Below are 18,716 nucleotides of genomic sequence, written 5' to 3'. Positions count from 1 at the left end.
AGAGAGAGAGAGAACCATTTAACATGTGGCAGGTTAAGTACAACATCCACCCTTAATCTTTCAAACAAGTAGTCCATGTTAGAGGAAAGGTAAGCTTTATACACCAATGACCTTTGTAATATTTTTATGTAGCTCATATGATAATGCCCTTTATCCTATAATGATCAAACTTATGATCATGTTGGCCTAACAAATGAAAAGCATTTAATGGCTCATGTCACGCAAACAACAGGCAAAAACTAGTCTCTTTCTTAATTTGAAGTTATTTAGTGTTTGTTTTATTTAGATAATATGTTATCTCTAGGCATTTCATCAACAAATTCCATTCACAACTAGGATATTCTTCATTTAATGCTGAAATAACACTAAATCACAATAAAAAAAATGTACTTACACATCCCTCATACACTTACATTCTTCAACACTCATTTTCAGCAATGTCAATTACACGTTTCTTTAAAAAAATCTTATAATTAATACATGATATTTTTCAACTTTCAACTGATATTATTTTAAAATCTGTTAAACAAAAGCACATCTGTACAGAAGAAAATACTGAAGCGAAATAAAAGAGAAAAAGCTTCTTTGTCAGGCACACATTAAACGCATAAAGTAGAAACCTGAATGACAGTGTCAAGAAAAACATTAGGAATAATTCCAAGTCATACTGTAATTCACTCCTGTCTACTTTACTGCAATTGTTGTTTTATTTCCATGTCAGCACTTTAGTAAAGGAGGATAATTTAATATGATGACCACAGGAAATGAAATAAAAATATATTTTACACAGACTTAAAAAAAAAAACAAAAGCAGCATGGACACAAACACAACATGTAATAAAAAAACAACATTTTTTTCACTTATCCATCCAAATAGAACTCTGGAGGCTGTAAGCAGCAACAGGGGCTCTCTTTGACAGAGAATATGTACATCTCTTGAGTTCACATAACTTTGAGTGAACTTCAAGGGTGCACATGCTGCAGGTTGCTAGGAGATGAAGACAGGCTGCTAAAGAGTTCTGCCTCAGGGGTTGTGGCTTGAAATTCATGGGAAAAGCTCTCGTTATGGGACGAGTCTTCTTCAACGGGTTCTATACTGTTGCCCAAGCCAGAGGATGTTGTACTGCAAAAAGAAATAAATTGCCACACAAACTCAATCAGACAGGAATATTCATATTGTGCATCACAATTTTTGTACACATGCATTAAATGTAATACATCCATACATTCATTTAATCAATCTACACATTTAAATGCCCCTTTTATTTATGATATTTATGAGACAGAGGCACACACCTGTCACAGTCAGAGTCGCAGCAAGTTTTGCCGTCTTCTTGATGCGGTTCCTCCACAGGGAATCGTGCGTCGCCTATACATCGCTGGATTGCTTGTGCAACAGTGTAATGTGTCAGTCCCTGTGCACAAGCGTCCATTTTTGCAATGCTCAGTTGTGACTGCAAGAACAGGTGCAGTCGACTGTCGGACAGCAGTAATGGTGTATGTAGAACTCTATAAACACATACAATTAAATAAAACTACATGAAGTATAATGAGTAGAAATCAGTGATGAGGATTTAAATTCTATTTAAAGAAGTGAAAAATATGAAGTGGCTGTGATAAGTGTTAAAGGTCACCCCCATGTCCTCCAAGATGTAAGGCTCTTATCAAACGAAACGATCGCTCATTAAAACAAAAAGTTTTATAAGCTCAAACGCTCACCTTGCTCTGTTCTGTGATGCACGTTCGTGACCCTGCTGTTCGAACTCGTTCATCAAAAAGAACAAATCTTTTTCCGAGTCAATTCGTTCATTTGGTTCGTTGAATGAACCAAATGACTCAAAAAAGATTTGTTCATTTTGATTAACAAGTTCGAACAGGAGCGTATAAAAAATTTTTTTTTAAATGACCGATCATTTCGCTTGATCAAAAACCTAATGTCCACGTCTTTCTTTCTTCAGTCGAAATGAAATTAAGGTTTTTGATGAAAACATTCCAGGATTTTCTCCATATAATGGACTTCAATGGGAACCAAACGGTTCAAGGTCCAAAAGACAGTTTCAGTGCAGCTTCGAAGGGCTTTAATCGACACCAGACGATGAATAAGACTCTTATCTAGGACCCTTCGAGTCATGACTCGAAAAAAGATTTGTTCATTTTGATGAACGAGTTCCAACAGGAGGGTCAGGAACGCTCATCACAGAACAGAGCAAGGCGAGTATTTGTGCTTATGTAAAGCTTAAACATTACTCATTCATCGTCTGGTGTCGTTTAAAGCCCTTTGAAGCTGGGCTGCAACTCTCATTTGGACCTTGAACCATTTGGTTCCCATTGAAGTCCATTATATGGAGAAAGTCCTGGAATGTTTTCATCAAAAACCTTAATTTCTTTTCAATTGAAGAAAGAAAGACATGGATATCTTGGATGACATCGGGGTGAGTAAATTATCAGCAAAAGTTTTTTTTAAAAGTGAACTACTCCTTTAACTGTTAATTTTGACATAGAATAAATATTAAAAAGAGAAACAAATAAAAAGGTTTCCAATAAAACAATAATGATACAATGAAACATTGTATTGCTATCTATTTTCATTTCTTTATTTTCCATACCATTAAATATCGCAAAAATATATACTATATGTTTTATGTTTGAGTAAAACATATTTACTCTATCTAAAGGTTTACAGGGAATGTCTCTCTTTACAGCCACCACTAGATGGCAAAAATACCTTTTGATTTCCTTCATGTCTAATCTAGAATAGAATGTATTAATTGCTGAATGTACAGAATTCTTAATCATAACTCATTACCAAAAAAGGAGAGACCGTGTCAAAGAGTGACAGAAAAAACTCACGCCTCAAGAAACTGTTGCAGCCCCTGCATCCGTTGGGTGATCTGGGTGTCATTATTGAGATTGAAGAAAGGATTTCGGGCAGGGAGTTTAGGTAACTCTCTACAGAAGCAAAAGACATATTACAAAGAAAGTGAGAGATTACACTCATATCCTTAACCATCAAATTTATACAGTGACTTTATGGCCACGTTTACACCTGGTGTTACACCAAGATTTGTGTTTTGGTCAATCGGATCACAAGCAGAGATAACTAGATGAGGGGAAAAAGCAACTTTCAGCTAAGTCTAAGACTCCGCCCTCTGTTGTGTTTTTAATGTTATGTATATGTTAATGTGGTGTTTTAATATGCTTTGAGACAACACCATTGCTGAGAAAACTGCAGGGAAAAAAGACCCAGTGTTCCTTATGCTGACAGGATTTAGCATATCATCATTATTACTATGCTTCGAAGCAGTGGGCGCTCAAGAGAAGGCAGGTTATCCATTCAAAGCATTTCTAAGGATTCCAAGTTATAAAAGGCAGCTGTCTAACTCTGAGATGGTGAAAGGGAACATAGTTGGTGTAACATTAGCAACACATTATTAACTTTGATAACGTAGTCAAGCAAAAGGCTAATTACATTAATGAGTGATACATAAAGCGCATTATATGCATCTACTTGCAGACAAGCCTGTATGAGTGAGTGAAGGCGGGACTAATTTGCATATTCCGAGTAGTATACACGTCTCTTAATTTATAGTTAGAGCAATGATGTGAACATGAGTTCTATCAATAGCTCCAACAACTCCTGGAAAGATCAATAGTATCCAGCTGCAAACCCGCAGCACCACCAGTTTCAGAACCCCAGTTTCAGAACCCCAGCGCCAGAACCGGAAGTGAGGGAGGGGCAGAATTATTATTATTGCATTATAATTATTTTAGCAAGAATGTAAGGACAAAATGGGCCTGAGAGTGAGTTCCTCATTTGATACATTGTAAGTTAAATTTATACAAGATTGTTGTGATAAAACAGGCCTAGCTTGGGTTGAATTGGTCATTTTGTATAGATTTTTAACAAAACAATGCCGAATTTTCTCTCTTTTTTAGATGTTGACATTATTATTTTACACGAAAAATGCATGCTGCACATGTTCTTGTGAAATAAAGTATATTTTATAAAAAAATACCCATGCGTTTTTTTTATTAAACAATCAAAATCATCTTATAACCACAATAAATAAATAAATAAATAGAACATAAAATATCACAGAGGTCTAATGAGTTATCAAATTGTGTATAATTTTGAAAACCTCCAATGCTTGTCTTGTTTTATATCTTTCAAAGCTTTATCATACAAAGTTAACTCCTTCATAAAAAACAAACAAACAAAGGTCTTACCTTCCTAAATCTACACGTAGGCCTATGTATAAACTGCTTAACTAAAATTATTAAACTGTTATACATTAAAATGCCCATAAGTTTCAAGTATTATTTTTTCACCATCATGATCAGGAAGTAACTGAAACGAATAACTGAAACCATTTACAATTATATTACACAAAATCAATGTTTTAAAATGTTTATATATTGTACTGTAATGTAGTATCATAACATACATACGTAGAGAGTAGGACGTTTCTTGTTCAATAAAAGCTGTTTCATTTGTAAAATACCCTCCAAATTACGTTAGGTGGCGTTATTAGGTTTCAAACCTAAGCTCCGCCCCTCAGTTACGTTCCTGGCCCTGGTGTTGGTTAGAACGTAACTCCGCCCCTTACTTCCGGTTCTGGCGCTGGGGTTCTGAAACTGGTGTGCTGCGGGTCTGCAGCTGGATATATCTCGGAAAGATTGCAATCCTCATAAAGTGGCTTGCTTTTGCCACATGGTTTGAAGATCAGTTGGAAAACCAATGAACTGCCATACAGTAGTAGCAAAAAGAGTTCTAGCCTAGGAAAATTATCATCTTCATCCTTTTTCCAAATATTATTAAAAATGTGTTAAAGATTTTGTGATTTTGGTCGTCTTTTGTGGCTGTTCAAACCCTTGTGATCAGATTGATGAAAATACCAGGTGTAAACAGGGCCCTAATAAGACAAAATGCCTATGAAGTAATGACGTTTCGGTTTCAGCATTACTTTTTTATTTTAAATAAAAATATAATAATGTCCTCAAATGTACTTACATGAGCAGAGCGTTGTTCTGCAGTTTCTGCCGCAGCCAAACAAACTCACTATACCTCCTCCTCACACAAGAGGTCTTCTTTCGGAAACACATGCTATTGGTCTATAATTAAGACGAATATATTGAAACTAATGATCACATTGGTAAACATGGGGCGATGGAAAAAAATATATACACAGAGGGCAAGCAAAAATTCCATTAGAAAATCGAGTCTGATCAATAACATTCCCCAGTAACAACAGTGCAATGTAAACATGTGGGTGCTGCACTCACATGAAGACAGATCTCATAGTTGATGTACGTGTGCCAGAAATCCTCCTTGTGTACCTGAGGATCTCGAACCCATACAGTTATAAACTCCTGCAATAAGAGAAACAGTCTAGTGTTAGGCGTTTATGGTCACTGAAGTGTTTCAAATTGAACAAGGAAGTGACTCAGCAGCACAGCAGAAAGTGTGCTTGTACTTTTTCCTATTATGAGTAACAGATTTACAAGTGTTGCTTCAGGCTCTTCCATCCACCTTTCACACTAACCGGAGTTTTGGGGGGTATTTGGAATTTGTTTGTAATGTGCAATTGGAATTTCTCAAATCAACACACTATGTTGTACCACAGCCAACAAACCCATTTGAGGTCAAACAGAACACTTCCCAAAAATACCCTCTTAGACATTTCAAAGAGTTTTCAGGAACTTACTAGCAAAACGGAACAATTTCCCACAGCCAATACAAGCCATATCAATAGGCTTTATGCCAAATGTCATATGAACAAACAGGTCTCATCGTATCCGCTTGTTAGAAAAAGTGTTAACAGCTGAACTGAATGCGAAATCAATGGAAATCAGCTAACCTGGTTATTTTTATAGTTAATATCTGAATGTTAGTGAGAAGAATACATTATTTTTAGTTAATGCATGCAATGACCATTGTTTAGGCTCATCTTTGCTTGCTCCTTTGAAGGCATGTTGAGCAAAACAGCTCTATATTTAAAGCACACAAAAGACTATGGAAGAATACAGAGGTTTGTTGCACATAACCCATATTGCACCTAATCTTAGATACATTCATTAAAGTTTTTACTTTTAAATAAACGTTTGCCAAAATATAAATAATTTTGATTAAAACTAGTCTTTATAGTATTGAAAGGTTGTGAATAGTCGTTTGAAAAAATTCCAGAGAAAAGGCATGATGCAATTGCATTTCAGTTACAACATGTAATTAAAAACTTGTTTCCAATTCCACCAAAGAGGCTTTCATTTTCTTTCTCTCTTACAATGATCAACATTGATCTAAAAAGGCATTGGGATAAAAAGTTCCAAGTTAAATGCTGCAAACATTTAATTTTAAAAGTAGTCTTAATTTATATTTGAATATGTGTTTTCATAAAAAATAATAATAATAAAAAAAAAACAGATTAACATGAAATGTAAAGAAAACCAAGACACTGACCTTATTCACAAGGCTTGCGTTTTCCATCTCAGAGATTTGACTGGAAATAGAAGGAGACTGGTTTTGAGTGTTGGGAAATTTTAGTATAGGCTACTTGGATTGTTTGGTCTAAAAATAACAACCAACAATTTTTACAGTGCCAAACCAACTGTGATTCAAGAGCTCAACAAAGGTATGAAAAAACAGTTTGATCGACCTGATATATAAATCAATGTGCTGTGCTACCAAACATTCCACTGAAGTGGTTAAGCAGCAATGATAACTTTTCTATATTGAGCAACAAGTCCCAATGGGATAATGTCAGACATTAAAACAGTATCAGTCAATCGTATCAGGAAACCCAGATATTAATTTCAAATCTTTCAATTAAATCAGGTTTTGTTTTGCTGTGCATGCTTAGTAATGGCATGCTGAGTAAGATTGAATCGTTTAATGTGAACCATAAAGCAATCAATCCACATTTTTTGTGCATCCTAAAATGGAAGTCCAATGGCATTAGTCCAAACAAACATTCCATCTGCGACTTTCATTTATACTCAAAATAATTGTTATGATTTTCACTATGATGATAACTTCATTACTCTTTAGTTGAATCCCAGACTAATTGACAGCAAGTGACCCTAAGCAAAATAGATTTATAGGCTACTACATGTGACCACTTAGAAATAAACCACTTCAAACGAATGGCTATAAACGTTCAATGCACAGCAAAAAGGATCAATGAATAGTTTTAACATAATCAAAGATATTTTAAGAAAAGAAAAAAAGTGGTGTCATTCAATTACAAAAAATAAAATAAAATAAAAAAATACAGTGTGGAAAAACAACCATGCTGCGGTTAGAAAATCTCGCTGAACGGTTTGTCAACAACACAGACGTTTTCTGCCGTTTCTCTACACTACTGTTTCGTTAACATTCGTAAAGCCTAACTTCTTTATTTATAATTTCACGTCATATATAATGAGATAAACTACATTAATTTGTTATTCTCACCTTTTCTGCCGCGTTTTATGCCTTGGTGTTTTGTAACTCTTCCGGCTCTTTCCAGGTGCTCATGAGAGAAAGACTGTTGTGATTAAAGTGGCGACAAGTTCGCTTGCTTGAGGGGATTCCTAGGGAAATGAAGTTTTTTTTTCCGGACTTTGACTCTGATGTGCGCATGCGCGGCTCTCAACCCTGAAATTACTTCTCACACCTACGTTTATTGTTTATGTATAATATCCTTTCTTTTGCTGTCTATGATAATATCATCAGCTGCTTCGCCGTTATTATTACACTAATAAAATATAATAATAATTAATATTATTATTATCAAATAAAATTAGGCTACAAAATATGTGCGTTGGTATTGTTTTGGAAAATTTGCCTTGATATATAGAGAAGCTTTTTATAAATATAACAGCTGTTTTTAATCTATTTTTAATTTTTAACACTGACATTGCCAATTGCTCAATAAAAAAGAAAAGAAAAGTATATTCAAAATTATATTCGAAAACTGTTCCATGGCATGGGACCAGCTCATCATTTGTTAATCCATATCTGGAAAAATAGGTTTTGCTCTTTTGAAAATATCATTTATACAGACATGCTGAACATTCACAATGACAAGCTCCCTCAATCAGTACACCTGGAACTAAGTCACACAAAAATGGTAATGATTTAACATATTTCCATATTTCCATCTTATGACTTCATCACAAACATCCAGTGAAGATAAATAATTCCAGTTGGTATTGATGCGGGAGAAATCATTCTGAAGTTCTGCCCATATCCTTCCGGGGATCTCAGCATTAGACACAAATGCCTATAGTTTTATTTTATTTTATTTTATTTTATTTTATTTTATTTTATTTTATTTTATTTTATTTTATTTTATTTTATTTTATTTTATTTTATTTTATTTTATTTTATTTTATTTTATTTACCCGTGTCCCTGATCAGTCTGACCTGATTTTGTGTTAAATTGTGACAATGTGATGCAGGCCTTGCAAAGACAATGGAACATTGTAAAAATGGGACCAGACAGTAAAGCCACAACCCATAACCGTTATTGCTTTACATGCAAAGTCACTAGACAGTCATAGAGGTCATATACACAGAAATATTAAATAGTCTGGTATAGAAGCAAAAATGGCCACTAATAAATAAAAATCTGGACGGAGAAATAGTATGTCTCTTTTAATCCTTTCAGTTTCATTATTAAAATCTACTAAATGTCAGAAGCCAGATCACATGACAGTCACCGCAATGTGTTGACTGCGACTAGCATATGACAAACAACTCAGCACCTCTCTTTACTGTGGTGAGTGCACAAGACCTGACATTTTCATTTGGCATTTCATTTTCAACATTTTAATTGTTGAAATGTGAAAGTGTCCAAAACGAGCCAAACAAGTGCTAGCATTGCAAAACAAATCATTTATTTTAGGTCTACAAAATAAACAAAAATAAACATCAATGTAGCCTACATAAATAGTTGTTTCCTAATTGCATATATTTTTATTATGCATATTAATGTAATATACAGAAATGAACTTCTTAGTTAATAACTTTATATCAAAGACGTGAAATATTATATGGTGCTCCTCAAGGATCAATTATTGGGCCACTTTTATTTTCATACATGCTCTATTTGGGTTCTATAAGCTAAAATTGATACAGAATGCAGCAGTACTAATGCAAATAAAAATGAGAGCATATAACACAAATGAACTTGGTTGCCAGTTCACCAAATGATTGATTTAAAGGTTATTTTATTAGTTTATAAAAACTTTATATATTGCTGACTGTCTGTCAAGATATGTTCCAAATCATAGTTTAAGATCTGTAGTGCTGGTTTTCTGACACATTATACAGCAAATCTTAAGTGATACAGTGGCCCTTCTTTTAGCTATAAGCTCCAAAAATGTGGAATTGTTTATTAAAATTAAACCCAAGAGGCTATAGCATTCATTGTTAAAAGGCATAAGACATACAGCATCGTTTTTTAAGTTGCTAATGAGTAATGGATATTGTGTAAACGTTTGTTTTGTGTCTTTATTTTAGTTTTATATAGTTGTTTTTGATTATTTGTATATATGTGTGAAATTGTATTTGTTTTTATACTTGTGAAGTCTTTTGCATTCCACGTATGAAAAGGGCAATACAAATAAATGTTTTCTATTTAAAATCCATGATTCTGCACATTGCAGATTTATCGATTACGATAAAAAAAAAATGTTATTCTAAACAATAGCACATTTACTGACGTAGGATTTAAAACAGCTAGAAAGATTTGAGGTTCTGTTTATTTTAGATTTATCAGATTTAGCATATTTCATTTATTTTTATTAGGGCTGTGCAAAAATTAATTGCGATTAATCGCATCCAAAATAAAAGTCTGTGTTTACATAATATGTTTGTGTGTGCTGTATATAATTATTTTGTATATATAAATACACACACATGCATGTATATATTTAAGAAAATGTGTTATTCATAAATAAAATATTTATATTTATATAATATAGATTATGTATTTATTTATATAAACAGAATTTAAGCGCAAACAATTCTTAAATATATACATGCATGCATAGGTATTTATATATACAAAATAATTATATACAGCACACACAAATATATTATGTAAACACAGACTTTTATTTTGGATGCGATTAATCGCAATTAATTTTTGCACAGCCCTAATTTTTATATACTTTCATATTTGACATATTAGTTTTTACCATCCATTGTCTTGATCCTCCATGTGCTGAAGTGCGTGACTGGTTTTCAGTGGTTGGCTGCTTGCAGAATTCCTCTCTGGTAAGAGCTGATCGTTCTGCTGCTGTCCCGAATTCTCAGGTTTATTTGTTGACATAGTCTATCACATTCAGATTTTCTTCAGCTATGCAAAAAAAAAAAAAAAAGAGAGAGAGAGAGAGACTTATGTTCCACTTTCATTAATAATTAGATACCTGCACACGTTTGAAGCATTAAGACCCTGCTTCTTTAATTTTGAAATTGTACTTTTCTTACCCTGTCTGGGAAATCCTATTAAATGGGAAATAACTCATTTGCAGCATGCCTTGACACACTCAGCAGGCGAGTAAGTTTACGTCACTGTTTTCTGACTGAAATATATGTAAGGGGAAGGGACAGCCCCATCAGGTGGGGCATGAAGTCAAAATTTAAGTTGTGTAACTTGAGATCTCTGTTGTTTTTGACATCCCCCCCTCAACAACGTGTTGGTTTCCCCAAAGTCATTTTTCACAGAAGCATTTTCGGCTCTGCGGGGGTGTTAAAATCGCCTGATGATTGTTAATAAAGTGTATCTACAAAATATAACTAATTATGTTGTTTTATATTGATAATTTACTGAAAGGTCCAGTAGGGTGGGAAGCTGGACTTTTATCAATACCAAAGACTGTCATAATGCAGTCCGCCACTGTGAGACATCTCAACCACAACACCCAAAAGGATTTCCTAATTCAGAAATCAGTAAAGTACTTGTTGTGACCATAAGGATATATATATTGGATTGTACCCTTGTTACAGAGACACTCCAGACTGTCTGTCAAAATGTTATATAACATACGGATTATACTTTAAGCCGCCTGTGTACACACATACGTGAGCCAACCAGTGTGCAGTTATTTTGTTTTCTTATTATGCCTGTAAAGTGTTTTTTCAGTTTGTCATCTGACCTGCTTGTTTCAGGATGACATTACAAAAACAGGTTCTTGAAAGGAAAAAGCCTCAGAACTCAAAGTCCATCTCTATACCGCTAATCTTTGTCATGAGACCTGCAACCAGCAAAGCAAATGGAAGGCTAATAAATGTCTCTTCTGTGGTCATAATCCTTAGTTAGTAGGCAGTGAGGTTACAGACGTGAGGCAGCACTTTTCACTTCTCTTGTTTGTTTCAAGATATCATCACCAAATAAGAGTCATGTATATGGTGCATGAGTGCTTTTTCTTAAATTATTTGCATATCAGAAGCCAAATTACAGATATTATTATTATTTTTTTTTAAAATATCTGGCACCACCTGCATCCCACGTCTGATAAAGTGAGAACATGAACTCGTGAACTCTGACGGCAAGAAAGTGATGAGGTCAGGAATCAGGATCTGTATTGGTCTCATTGCTTTTCCATAGTTAACGGACCACTTCTGTGTATTTTAGATACACATTGTAAATATTTAACAGATTCCAGCTGATGTCTTGAAAAGCAATTACTGATTGTCTGATTGACACTCTGAAAACCTCTGAAAGACAAAACGAGCAGAAGTGTAATGATTATGACTGGAAAATTTACTAAATTGTGCAATTAAACATTTCAAAGTAATTTGTCACTGTGATTACAAAAATGTGGATTTTTTTTTTTATCTACTTCCTAAATTCTCAAATGACTGTAGATAAGTATTTTGTGTTCTGAACAGATCACAAAAGACAAACAGGAAAGGCAACCAGAAATCTTAAAAAAAAAAAAAAGCAAACCACAATTCTGTTGGAGACTATTCAAATGAAAGTAACATACTGACAAACTCATAACTTTTTGCTAAAGACACCTTATTCCAATAAAGATAACAAAAAGAACAAAATTCAATACAGAAGAGGTTACCCAGAGTGGAAGCAAATGCATTGCAAAATAAGAATGGGGAAAAGGCTCTTTCTCATTCTTAATTACCAATTGGTAAGGTCTATTTAAAATGTAGACTGTGTAACTTGGTACTAACTGCAAGCAACTTGTGGAAGGACATTGTAGATGGAGCTACTTCTTTATGTATATGACGAGTCAGGCAAGTACTGGACCACTCAGCATAGTACCTTTAAAATCCATTATTACTGCAAAACAAATTTGAACTACAAGACAGCTGTGGCACTTGTTCTGTGGTCATTCTGTAGTTTTTACAAAGCTACTCCCTACCATGACAAAGAATTAAAGCAGGCAATGGTAAACAGATGTTTTGTGAATGTTAGGAGGTTCCCCTATTTAATACAAAGATAACCATCTATTATATATTTGTCCAAAGAGTACATTTGAGTATGCTTAATAGCAGTTCCAAAGTTTGTCAAACACAAGAACAAAAGTCAAGCCACTCAATTGACATGAGGTGGAAAACAGCTCCCTATAACACAGCCCTAAAAAAAGCACTTCGCATGCCAACAGCCCCAAATAACCATGTTTTGATCAAGTAACAGTAGTAAAGACTTCAGTCATAAATATCCAACAAAACATCTGCTTCGGATATTCAAGACACATCATGCAAGAAGATTAAAAGCAGGCATATAGACCTTTATTGAACTAAAAAACAAAATATTTACACAAACATTTACATAAACACTTCCATTATTCATGTAAACAATAATTAAAAGAAAAACTACAACGATAATGACAACCAAAAGAAACTATGAACATGGTTACAAAGGATGAGATGAGTGGAGAAAGAAAAAAGAAGAAAAAAAAAAAAAAAACACAAGCCAGTGCATTAATGAAAAACAGCACTGTTGTAACACCAAGTTAAAAAAAAACGGTCAAAGCATCCTATATAGCAAGTTTTAAAAACACTCGTCTCATTTGCACATATTTTCATTGGTTCACTACAGTCATGCACATAGCTTCCAACCAAATCTCAATACATTTAAAATTCCTCCACCATCAGACTCTCAACACTTCTGCTAATACCGTACAGGTGGAGGACACTAACGTATGGTTTAATTCGATTTGGGGTGCTACTGCTGCTCATCCTCAGGACAGGAATGCCAAGTTAGTCTTTCCTCATAAAAGGCGATGACTATCTGTGGGCAACGGGTGTTGGCCTCTCGTGCAGGCACCAGGTCCGCCTCATCAGAGTCCTTCCTGTAAACAAAACATATCTCTGGTTAGAGTGCTATAAGATGAAACAGACTCCATAACATGACAATTAGAGCTTTGCTGCCCCCTACAGGCCTTTAGAAGCATCTTAAATTGATTCATGCAAAAGCAAAAACACTAATCCCATGTTGTCCCAAACCTGTATGACTTCCTTCTCTGGAAAACAAAGATGTGATTGGGAGGGAGGGGAATTGTGTTTTTAAAAAGAAATTGTGTTCCACAGAAAAAAAGAAAAAAAAATACAGGTTTGTAGAAACTCAGGGGTGAGGAAACGGCAATTTCATTTAAAGGGAAAGTTCACACCAAAATTAAAATTCTGTCAGTAATTACTCACCTTCATGTTGCGCAAACCCCTTAAGACTTTCATTCATCATCGGAACACAAATTAAGATATTTTTGATTAAATCTGAGAGTTGGATAACTCCTCCATATAGGCTTCTAAGGGATCGAAACTTGCCGGCCCAGAAAAGTTAAAAACATTGTTGAAATTTTGAGTGACTACAGAGGCTCAATCATAAAGGAGAACTCTGGCACAAAATGAACCTTTGGTCTAATAAAACATTGGTACCTAGTCAATCGTTCTCTGAGATTTGTTTTCATGATAATCGAATGTAAAGAGTTTTATTTGTAAAAACTGTTTAGCATATAACGCTAGTACTGGGGGCAGTTACGAAGTAATAAGAAATCGCTGGTTTATACCACTTACAAGGCTCAAAATAGACCCACACTGACACAGAAACACAACGATACATGCAAAACGAAGCATTGAGAAGTGTACAGACCGTTTGATAACATACTTTATAAAGACAGTTCACTTCGTGTATACAGACAGGAGCCTTCTTAGAAAGTAGTCTCGATAAGTTGATCCCTGAACACTGTTCATACAGTTCAGAAGTTCGCTGAACTTCATACAGTTCAGATCACTCAGCACGTCGTTTGTGGTTTGACTTGTTGTGACTGTTTTCCAAGATGGCTCCTGTCTGCATACACGAAGTGAATTGTCTTTATAAAGTATCTTCTTATTAAACGGTCTGTACTCTTACAAAGTTCTCAATGCTTCGTTTTGCATGTATGGACCCTCATTATGTTACTGTTAGTGTGGGGCTATTTTGAGCCTTGTTAGTAGTATAAACTAGCGATTTCTTTTCACTTAGTAAATGCCCCCATTACTAGCGTTATACGCTAAACAGTTTTTAGAGATAACACTTTAGATTCGATTATCATGAAAACAAATGTCAGAGAACGGTTGACAAGGTACCGATGTTTTATTAGACCAAAGGTTCATTTTGCGCCGGAGTTCTCCTTTAAGTTTATCAAGCGATGAGAATACTTTGTGCACAAAAACAAAAGAAAAACGTCTTTATTCAACTATTAATTTCCCTCTCTATGGGCCATGAGATGGATCACATAGTGTGAACTATCTCAGAAACTGCGCAGCGCTTCTAGGTTGTAAGTCATATGTAGGATTGCTTTTGGCCAATGCTGGTAATGTGTGTGACGTACAAAAGTGCTGTGCTCTCGTGGCCCACGGAGAAGGAAATAAATAGTTGAACAAAGTCTTTTTCTGCACAAAAAGTATTTGTCGCTTGATAAACTTAAAATTGAGCCACTCTGACTATTTTAATGATGTCTTTTACTTTTCTGGGCTGGCCAGTTTCGATCCCTTAGAAGCCTAAGGTAGAGTGATCTAGCTCTCGGATTTGATCAAATATCTTATTCATTTTGGGGTGAAATAATCCTTTACGGTTATGGTCTCATATCCAGTAAATTAAAATAGAAAACCATGCAAGTTTTACCACTTCATGAGGAACATGAGCTCCCCACTGCTGTCAGTCGCTCCAATGATCCTCTCTGGCTCAAGGTTTCTTGCAAACCCTCTTGGCTTGTCAGACTGCAACAAAACATCAGTTTTAGCAATAAGAACAAATGTTAAAATCTATTACACCTGCTAGATAAGAGCCTTCATAGGACAAACTAATAAATTGATGACCAACACACAAACCATTTCCTTCTTTCTCTTTGCCTTGCTCTCCTCGGTTTCTGGTTCATCGGTGGATGATTTTCTTTTCACAGCTTCTGGTTTCTCAACCACTCCTTTCTGAGCCTCCAGGTATGCAGAAATCAGTTCAGGACAATCTAAATTTTCTTCAGGCTCCCAGGTATTGTCAGCACTGAAGAAAACATTAGCATATCGTGTTACTCATCACATGCAGCAGAATTTTTTAATAAAAATCCCAAGCAATCATTCATCTCATTATACCTGTAAGAAATCAAATGAAGTTTAAAAATTACTCACTCTGTGAAGCCTTTCCACTTGAGGAAAAACTCTACTTTTCCATTGACCACTCGCTGGTCCATCACCTTCTCCACCACAAACTCCTCGACTTCTTGAACATCTTTCTTTGATTTGCTTCCCTGCTTCTTGCCCATGGCGACCTAAAACGTACAAAAGACTCAGAATCAGGAACCTGATTAGAGATTAACTAATTTAAAAGGCATGTTCCTTTAAAAATAATTGCCACATTTATGACTTGCACAATAATGCTAAAATGGCTATTGTTTGCACATTTAGCTACAGAAAGATTAACGTTAGCTCAAGTCCGTTCATGAATTATCTTTGACATTAAGAATCTACGAATACAATAAACGTTCAAACTAGATGACGTTAGTTATGTGGTAACTTACCGTTTATGTGTGCTAACGTAACGTTAGGCTATGTTAACGCACAAACTACGCACGCATGAACAGGCCACAGGCACGAACGCAGTTGAAACTACATTTAGGGTTTATTTTTTCATTATCAATACCACATAAATAATTGTGTTGTCCGAAATAACGCCTGGCTGTTTCACAAAATTGTTGCTTAATAAATATTCGCTAAAACACGCGCTGGCTTTAGATAAAGTCAGCCAGTTAGCTTAATCGCTAAGTTAGTTGAAAACACACAAACAAACCAACAAAAACACAGCAATAACATATGAGTGTGTTATATAATATTGAGCACGGTACATCCATGCAAACTGAAACGATTAAAGGTAATAAAAAAGATTTAAGACAAAAACGTTTTGCAACAAATGAGGTAACAGCAAACTACAATGAACGGCGCAGCAGCACGAGAAGCATGCGCGGGAAAACTCACCCTCACAATGGAAAAGGATCAAGATGTGATTTACAAATCTTTACGCTTCTCGACCTGCAAACTACAGCGGCGATGTATCGCACTTTAACGAGACACAAACTTTAAAAACGTTTGCCCTCTTAGTGCACTATAAATCAATAGAAGAGAAATCGACTGAGGCTCGACGAAGGCCAGCCCGAATCGTACGCGAGGACGTAAAGCCACGCCTACGACTGGTCACGTGTGTCCAATGAGGGTTTTTTTTTTTTTTTTCAGAAGGCGGGGCAACCGTGATTTAATTCAGTACGTAGAGAAGTGGGCTTTATGCACAGCTGCACTACTTCCTGAACTTAAGCCAGCTCATTGTCTCCTGTCTGATATTATTGGACAAATTGATTGATCCAGGTGTGTCTGACCTCAGTAGCAACGGCAACAATAATCAGACACACCTGAATTAATCAAGTTTGGCCAATAATGGCAGATAGGAAACAAGGAACTGGATTAAGTTCAGGAAGTAGTGGGGCTGTGCATAAAGCCAATCTGATATCAACTTTAAGGTCCACACACTCTTTAAAATATAAAAGTAGGCTATATTATTAATCTGTTCGTTCATTGTATAGTTTTACATCCAGATTGTGAACAGCACACATAGGCCTACTCTTTGATGAAAGACTGATTGCATTCCTTGATTTAAATAACTGAGTGCAACAGTCTGAAAGTATTTAAATGTATAATGCACTTCAGATTGTTCAAAATTGTCACACTTAAAGAGATTCTATATGGAAGACAGCCCATTCCCACCATGGACATTCCTGTGAGTATCTTCAAATAGTGCTGATGTCAGTTATATTGCATCTTTTTTTGTGTATGTTTGTTTTCCAAAATCATTTGGAATACTGCAAGTCAATTAATTAATTAACATTAATTATTATTTTTTTGGAACAGGGTTAAAAACACTTTAACAAATCCCTTGTAATCTGACCTAAAAAAAAATATATCAAACTGACCTAGGCTATACCGACGAAGAGAAGATCTTCAATTTATAAGTATACATAAAGTTTGTGTTTTGTTGTTTTGACACATGTTGTTATAATACACATAATTTACACATATTAAACAAAATTTTTGCACTCTTCTGGATTTAGGATTGAAAACTATTCCTGGCAGTAAATTCAGAAGACATTAAAACATATTTTAAGATGTCATATTTTATTCCCTATCCGAACCATGTTGAAACACACACTGCCATTGTTTAGCCTCAAGATCCACACCATTTTTTCCCCCGCACGTTTATAAAAGCTACTTAAATATGCTAATTTAACTAAGGCCTACTCTCCTGGCTCAAGTCCCGTCGGTGAAACCAGGCCACTATTTCCTGGTTTAAATAGCCCTTAGCTAATGTATCGATTTATTTGTCTTTAATCACACTATGTTCTGGCACCCATAAAAAAAACTAATCCACTAATCAGTTGGATTCAGTTACACAGTAAAAACACTGTTGGTACATTATTGTCACTTGTTTATGAGGGACCTATTATCTTTTTTAGAGCCCCTTAAAGTCACTATGAAAGTATGTAAACAAACGACCAGTATTTTGAACATTATTAAATGAACTTTTTTTTAACCTTTGTCCCATATAATACATTTTCCCTTTCATCAGCACAAATTCAACATTTCAAAATCCTTAATTTATATATAAAAAAAACAATTCAACCTGTGCATGTTATTGCCACCAACTTTATATTGATGATTATGTTTGTGTGTTGTTTGCATTCAGGCCAGAGAGCACGAATTTAGTCTCATTATGCCACACAACATCGTCAAGTACAACCCTGTAACACTGTAGATTACAGCCCGGAAAGTACTGCGTAATTAAAGTAATTTTACAGTGTAACTTTCGGTAATTATAGTGTAGGCTACCAATAAAGTATTACAAGGGAACAATATGTAAAGTTTGGGAAATAAAGGGATAACAACCAGAAGAATTAAAAAAATATGTATACTGTGAGTATTATATAACTAAGGGGAACTTATTTTGCTATTATGATACAACAATCTCACATTTGGAAGCAAATTAGCAATACAATGCATGCCTTTTTGTAATAATGGTGTAGCAATACATATTTTGTAGAGACTTTTTTTTTAAATTATAGGGTACATATCTATGCATTTATTCTGTAATCTTTTTAACGAAAGTGCACTGACAACTAAAACTATTGCAACGTTTGCTTAAATATTGGGGAAAGATGCTCTTGTTTCATTAGTGATGCTTGTTACCCTCTTG

The 18,716-nt window shown here is 34.9% G+C and overlaps 2 protein-coding genes across 3 annotated transcripts; both read right to left on the bottom strand.

The window, feature by feature from the left end:
- Window positions 1–247: 247 nt before the first annotated feature.
- Window positions 248–10,555, bottom strand: LOC120483770 (sorting nexin-10A). 2 transcript variants are annotated; one of them, XM_039678993.2, is made up of 8 exons: window positions 10,475–10,555; window positions 10,183–10,343; window positions 6,458–6,497; window positions 5,284–5,370; window positions 5,012–5,112; window positions 2,851–2,949; window positions 1,297–1,509; window positions 248–1,123 (listed from the first exon to the last, which is right to left on the bottom strand). In XM_039678993.2, exons 2-8 carry the CDS (start codon window positions 10,314–10,316, stop codon window positions 964–966), a joined length of 834 nt encoding a protein of 277 aa, XP_039534927.1. In that variant the 5' UTR covers window positions 10,317–10,343; window positions 10,475–10,555; the 3' UTR covers window positions 248–963. The 2 variants fall into 2 exon arrangements, with proteins under 2 accessions (XP_039534927.1, XP_039534928.1); XM_039678994.2 differs by lacking the exons at window positions 10,183–10,343; window positions 10,475–10,555 and adding an exon at window positions 7,451–7,587.
- Window positions 10,556–12,714: 2,159 nt separating this feature from the next.
- cbx3a (chromobox 3a) lies at window positions 12,715–16,705 on the bottom strand. The gene is made up of 5 exons (XM_039679002.2): window positions 16,454–16,705; window positions 15,611–15,750; window positions 15,317–15,485; window positions 15,111–15,205; window positions 12,715–13,299 (listed from the first exon to the last, which is right to left on the bottom strand). The coding sequence occupies exons 2-5, from the start codon at window positions 15,742–15,744 to the stop codon at window positions 13,173–13,175; spliced, it is 525 nt and encodes a 174-aa protein (XP_039534936.1). The 5' UTR covers window positions 15,745–15,750; window positions 16,454–16,705; the 3' UTR covers window positions 12,715–13,172.
- Window positions 16,706–18,716: the final 2,011 nt, after the last annotated feature.

Source organism: Pimephales promelas, chromosome 18 (assembly GCF_988280905.1).
Source record: "Pimephales promelas chromosome 18, fPimPro1.hap1.1, whole genome shotgun sequence".
NCBI lineage: Eukaryota > Metazoa > Chordata > Actinopteri > Cypriniformes > Leuciscidae > Pimephales > Pimephales promelas.
This window is presented reverse-complemented; position numbering and strand designations above follow the sequence as displayed.

Excerpts from the sequence above, each read along its gene's own strand:
- LOC120483770 (XM_039678993.2), bottom strand. The coding sequence starts at position 10,316 with ATGTCAACAAATAAACCTGAGAATTCGGGACAGCAGCAGAACGATCAG. Across the intron at positions 1,510-2,850 it reads CTGCAACAGTTTCTTGAGGC|AGTTCTACATACACCATTAC; the intron begins GTGAGTTTTTTC and ends ATGTGTTTATAG. Across the intron at positions 1,124-1,296 it reads TGCGACTCTGACTGTGACAG|TACAACATCCTCTGGCTTGG; the intron begins GTGTGTGCCTCT and ends TTCTTTTTGCAG.
- cbx3a (XM_039679002.2), bottom strand. The coding sequence starts at position 15,744 with ATGGGCAAGAAGCAGGGAAGCAAATCAAAGAAAGATGTTCAAGAAGTC. Across the intron at positions 15,486-15,610 it reads AAGTGGAAAGGCTTCACAGA|TGCTGACAATACCTGGGAGC; the intron begins GTGAGTAATTTT and ends TGTTTTCTTCAG. Across the intron at positions 15,206-15,316 it reads CAAAGAGAAAGAAGGAAATG|TCTGACAAGCCAAGAGGGTT; the intron begins GTTTGTGTGTTG and ends GTTTTGTTGCAG.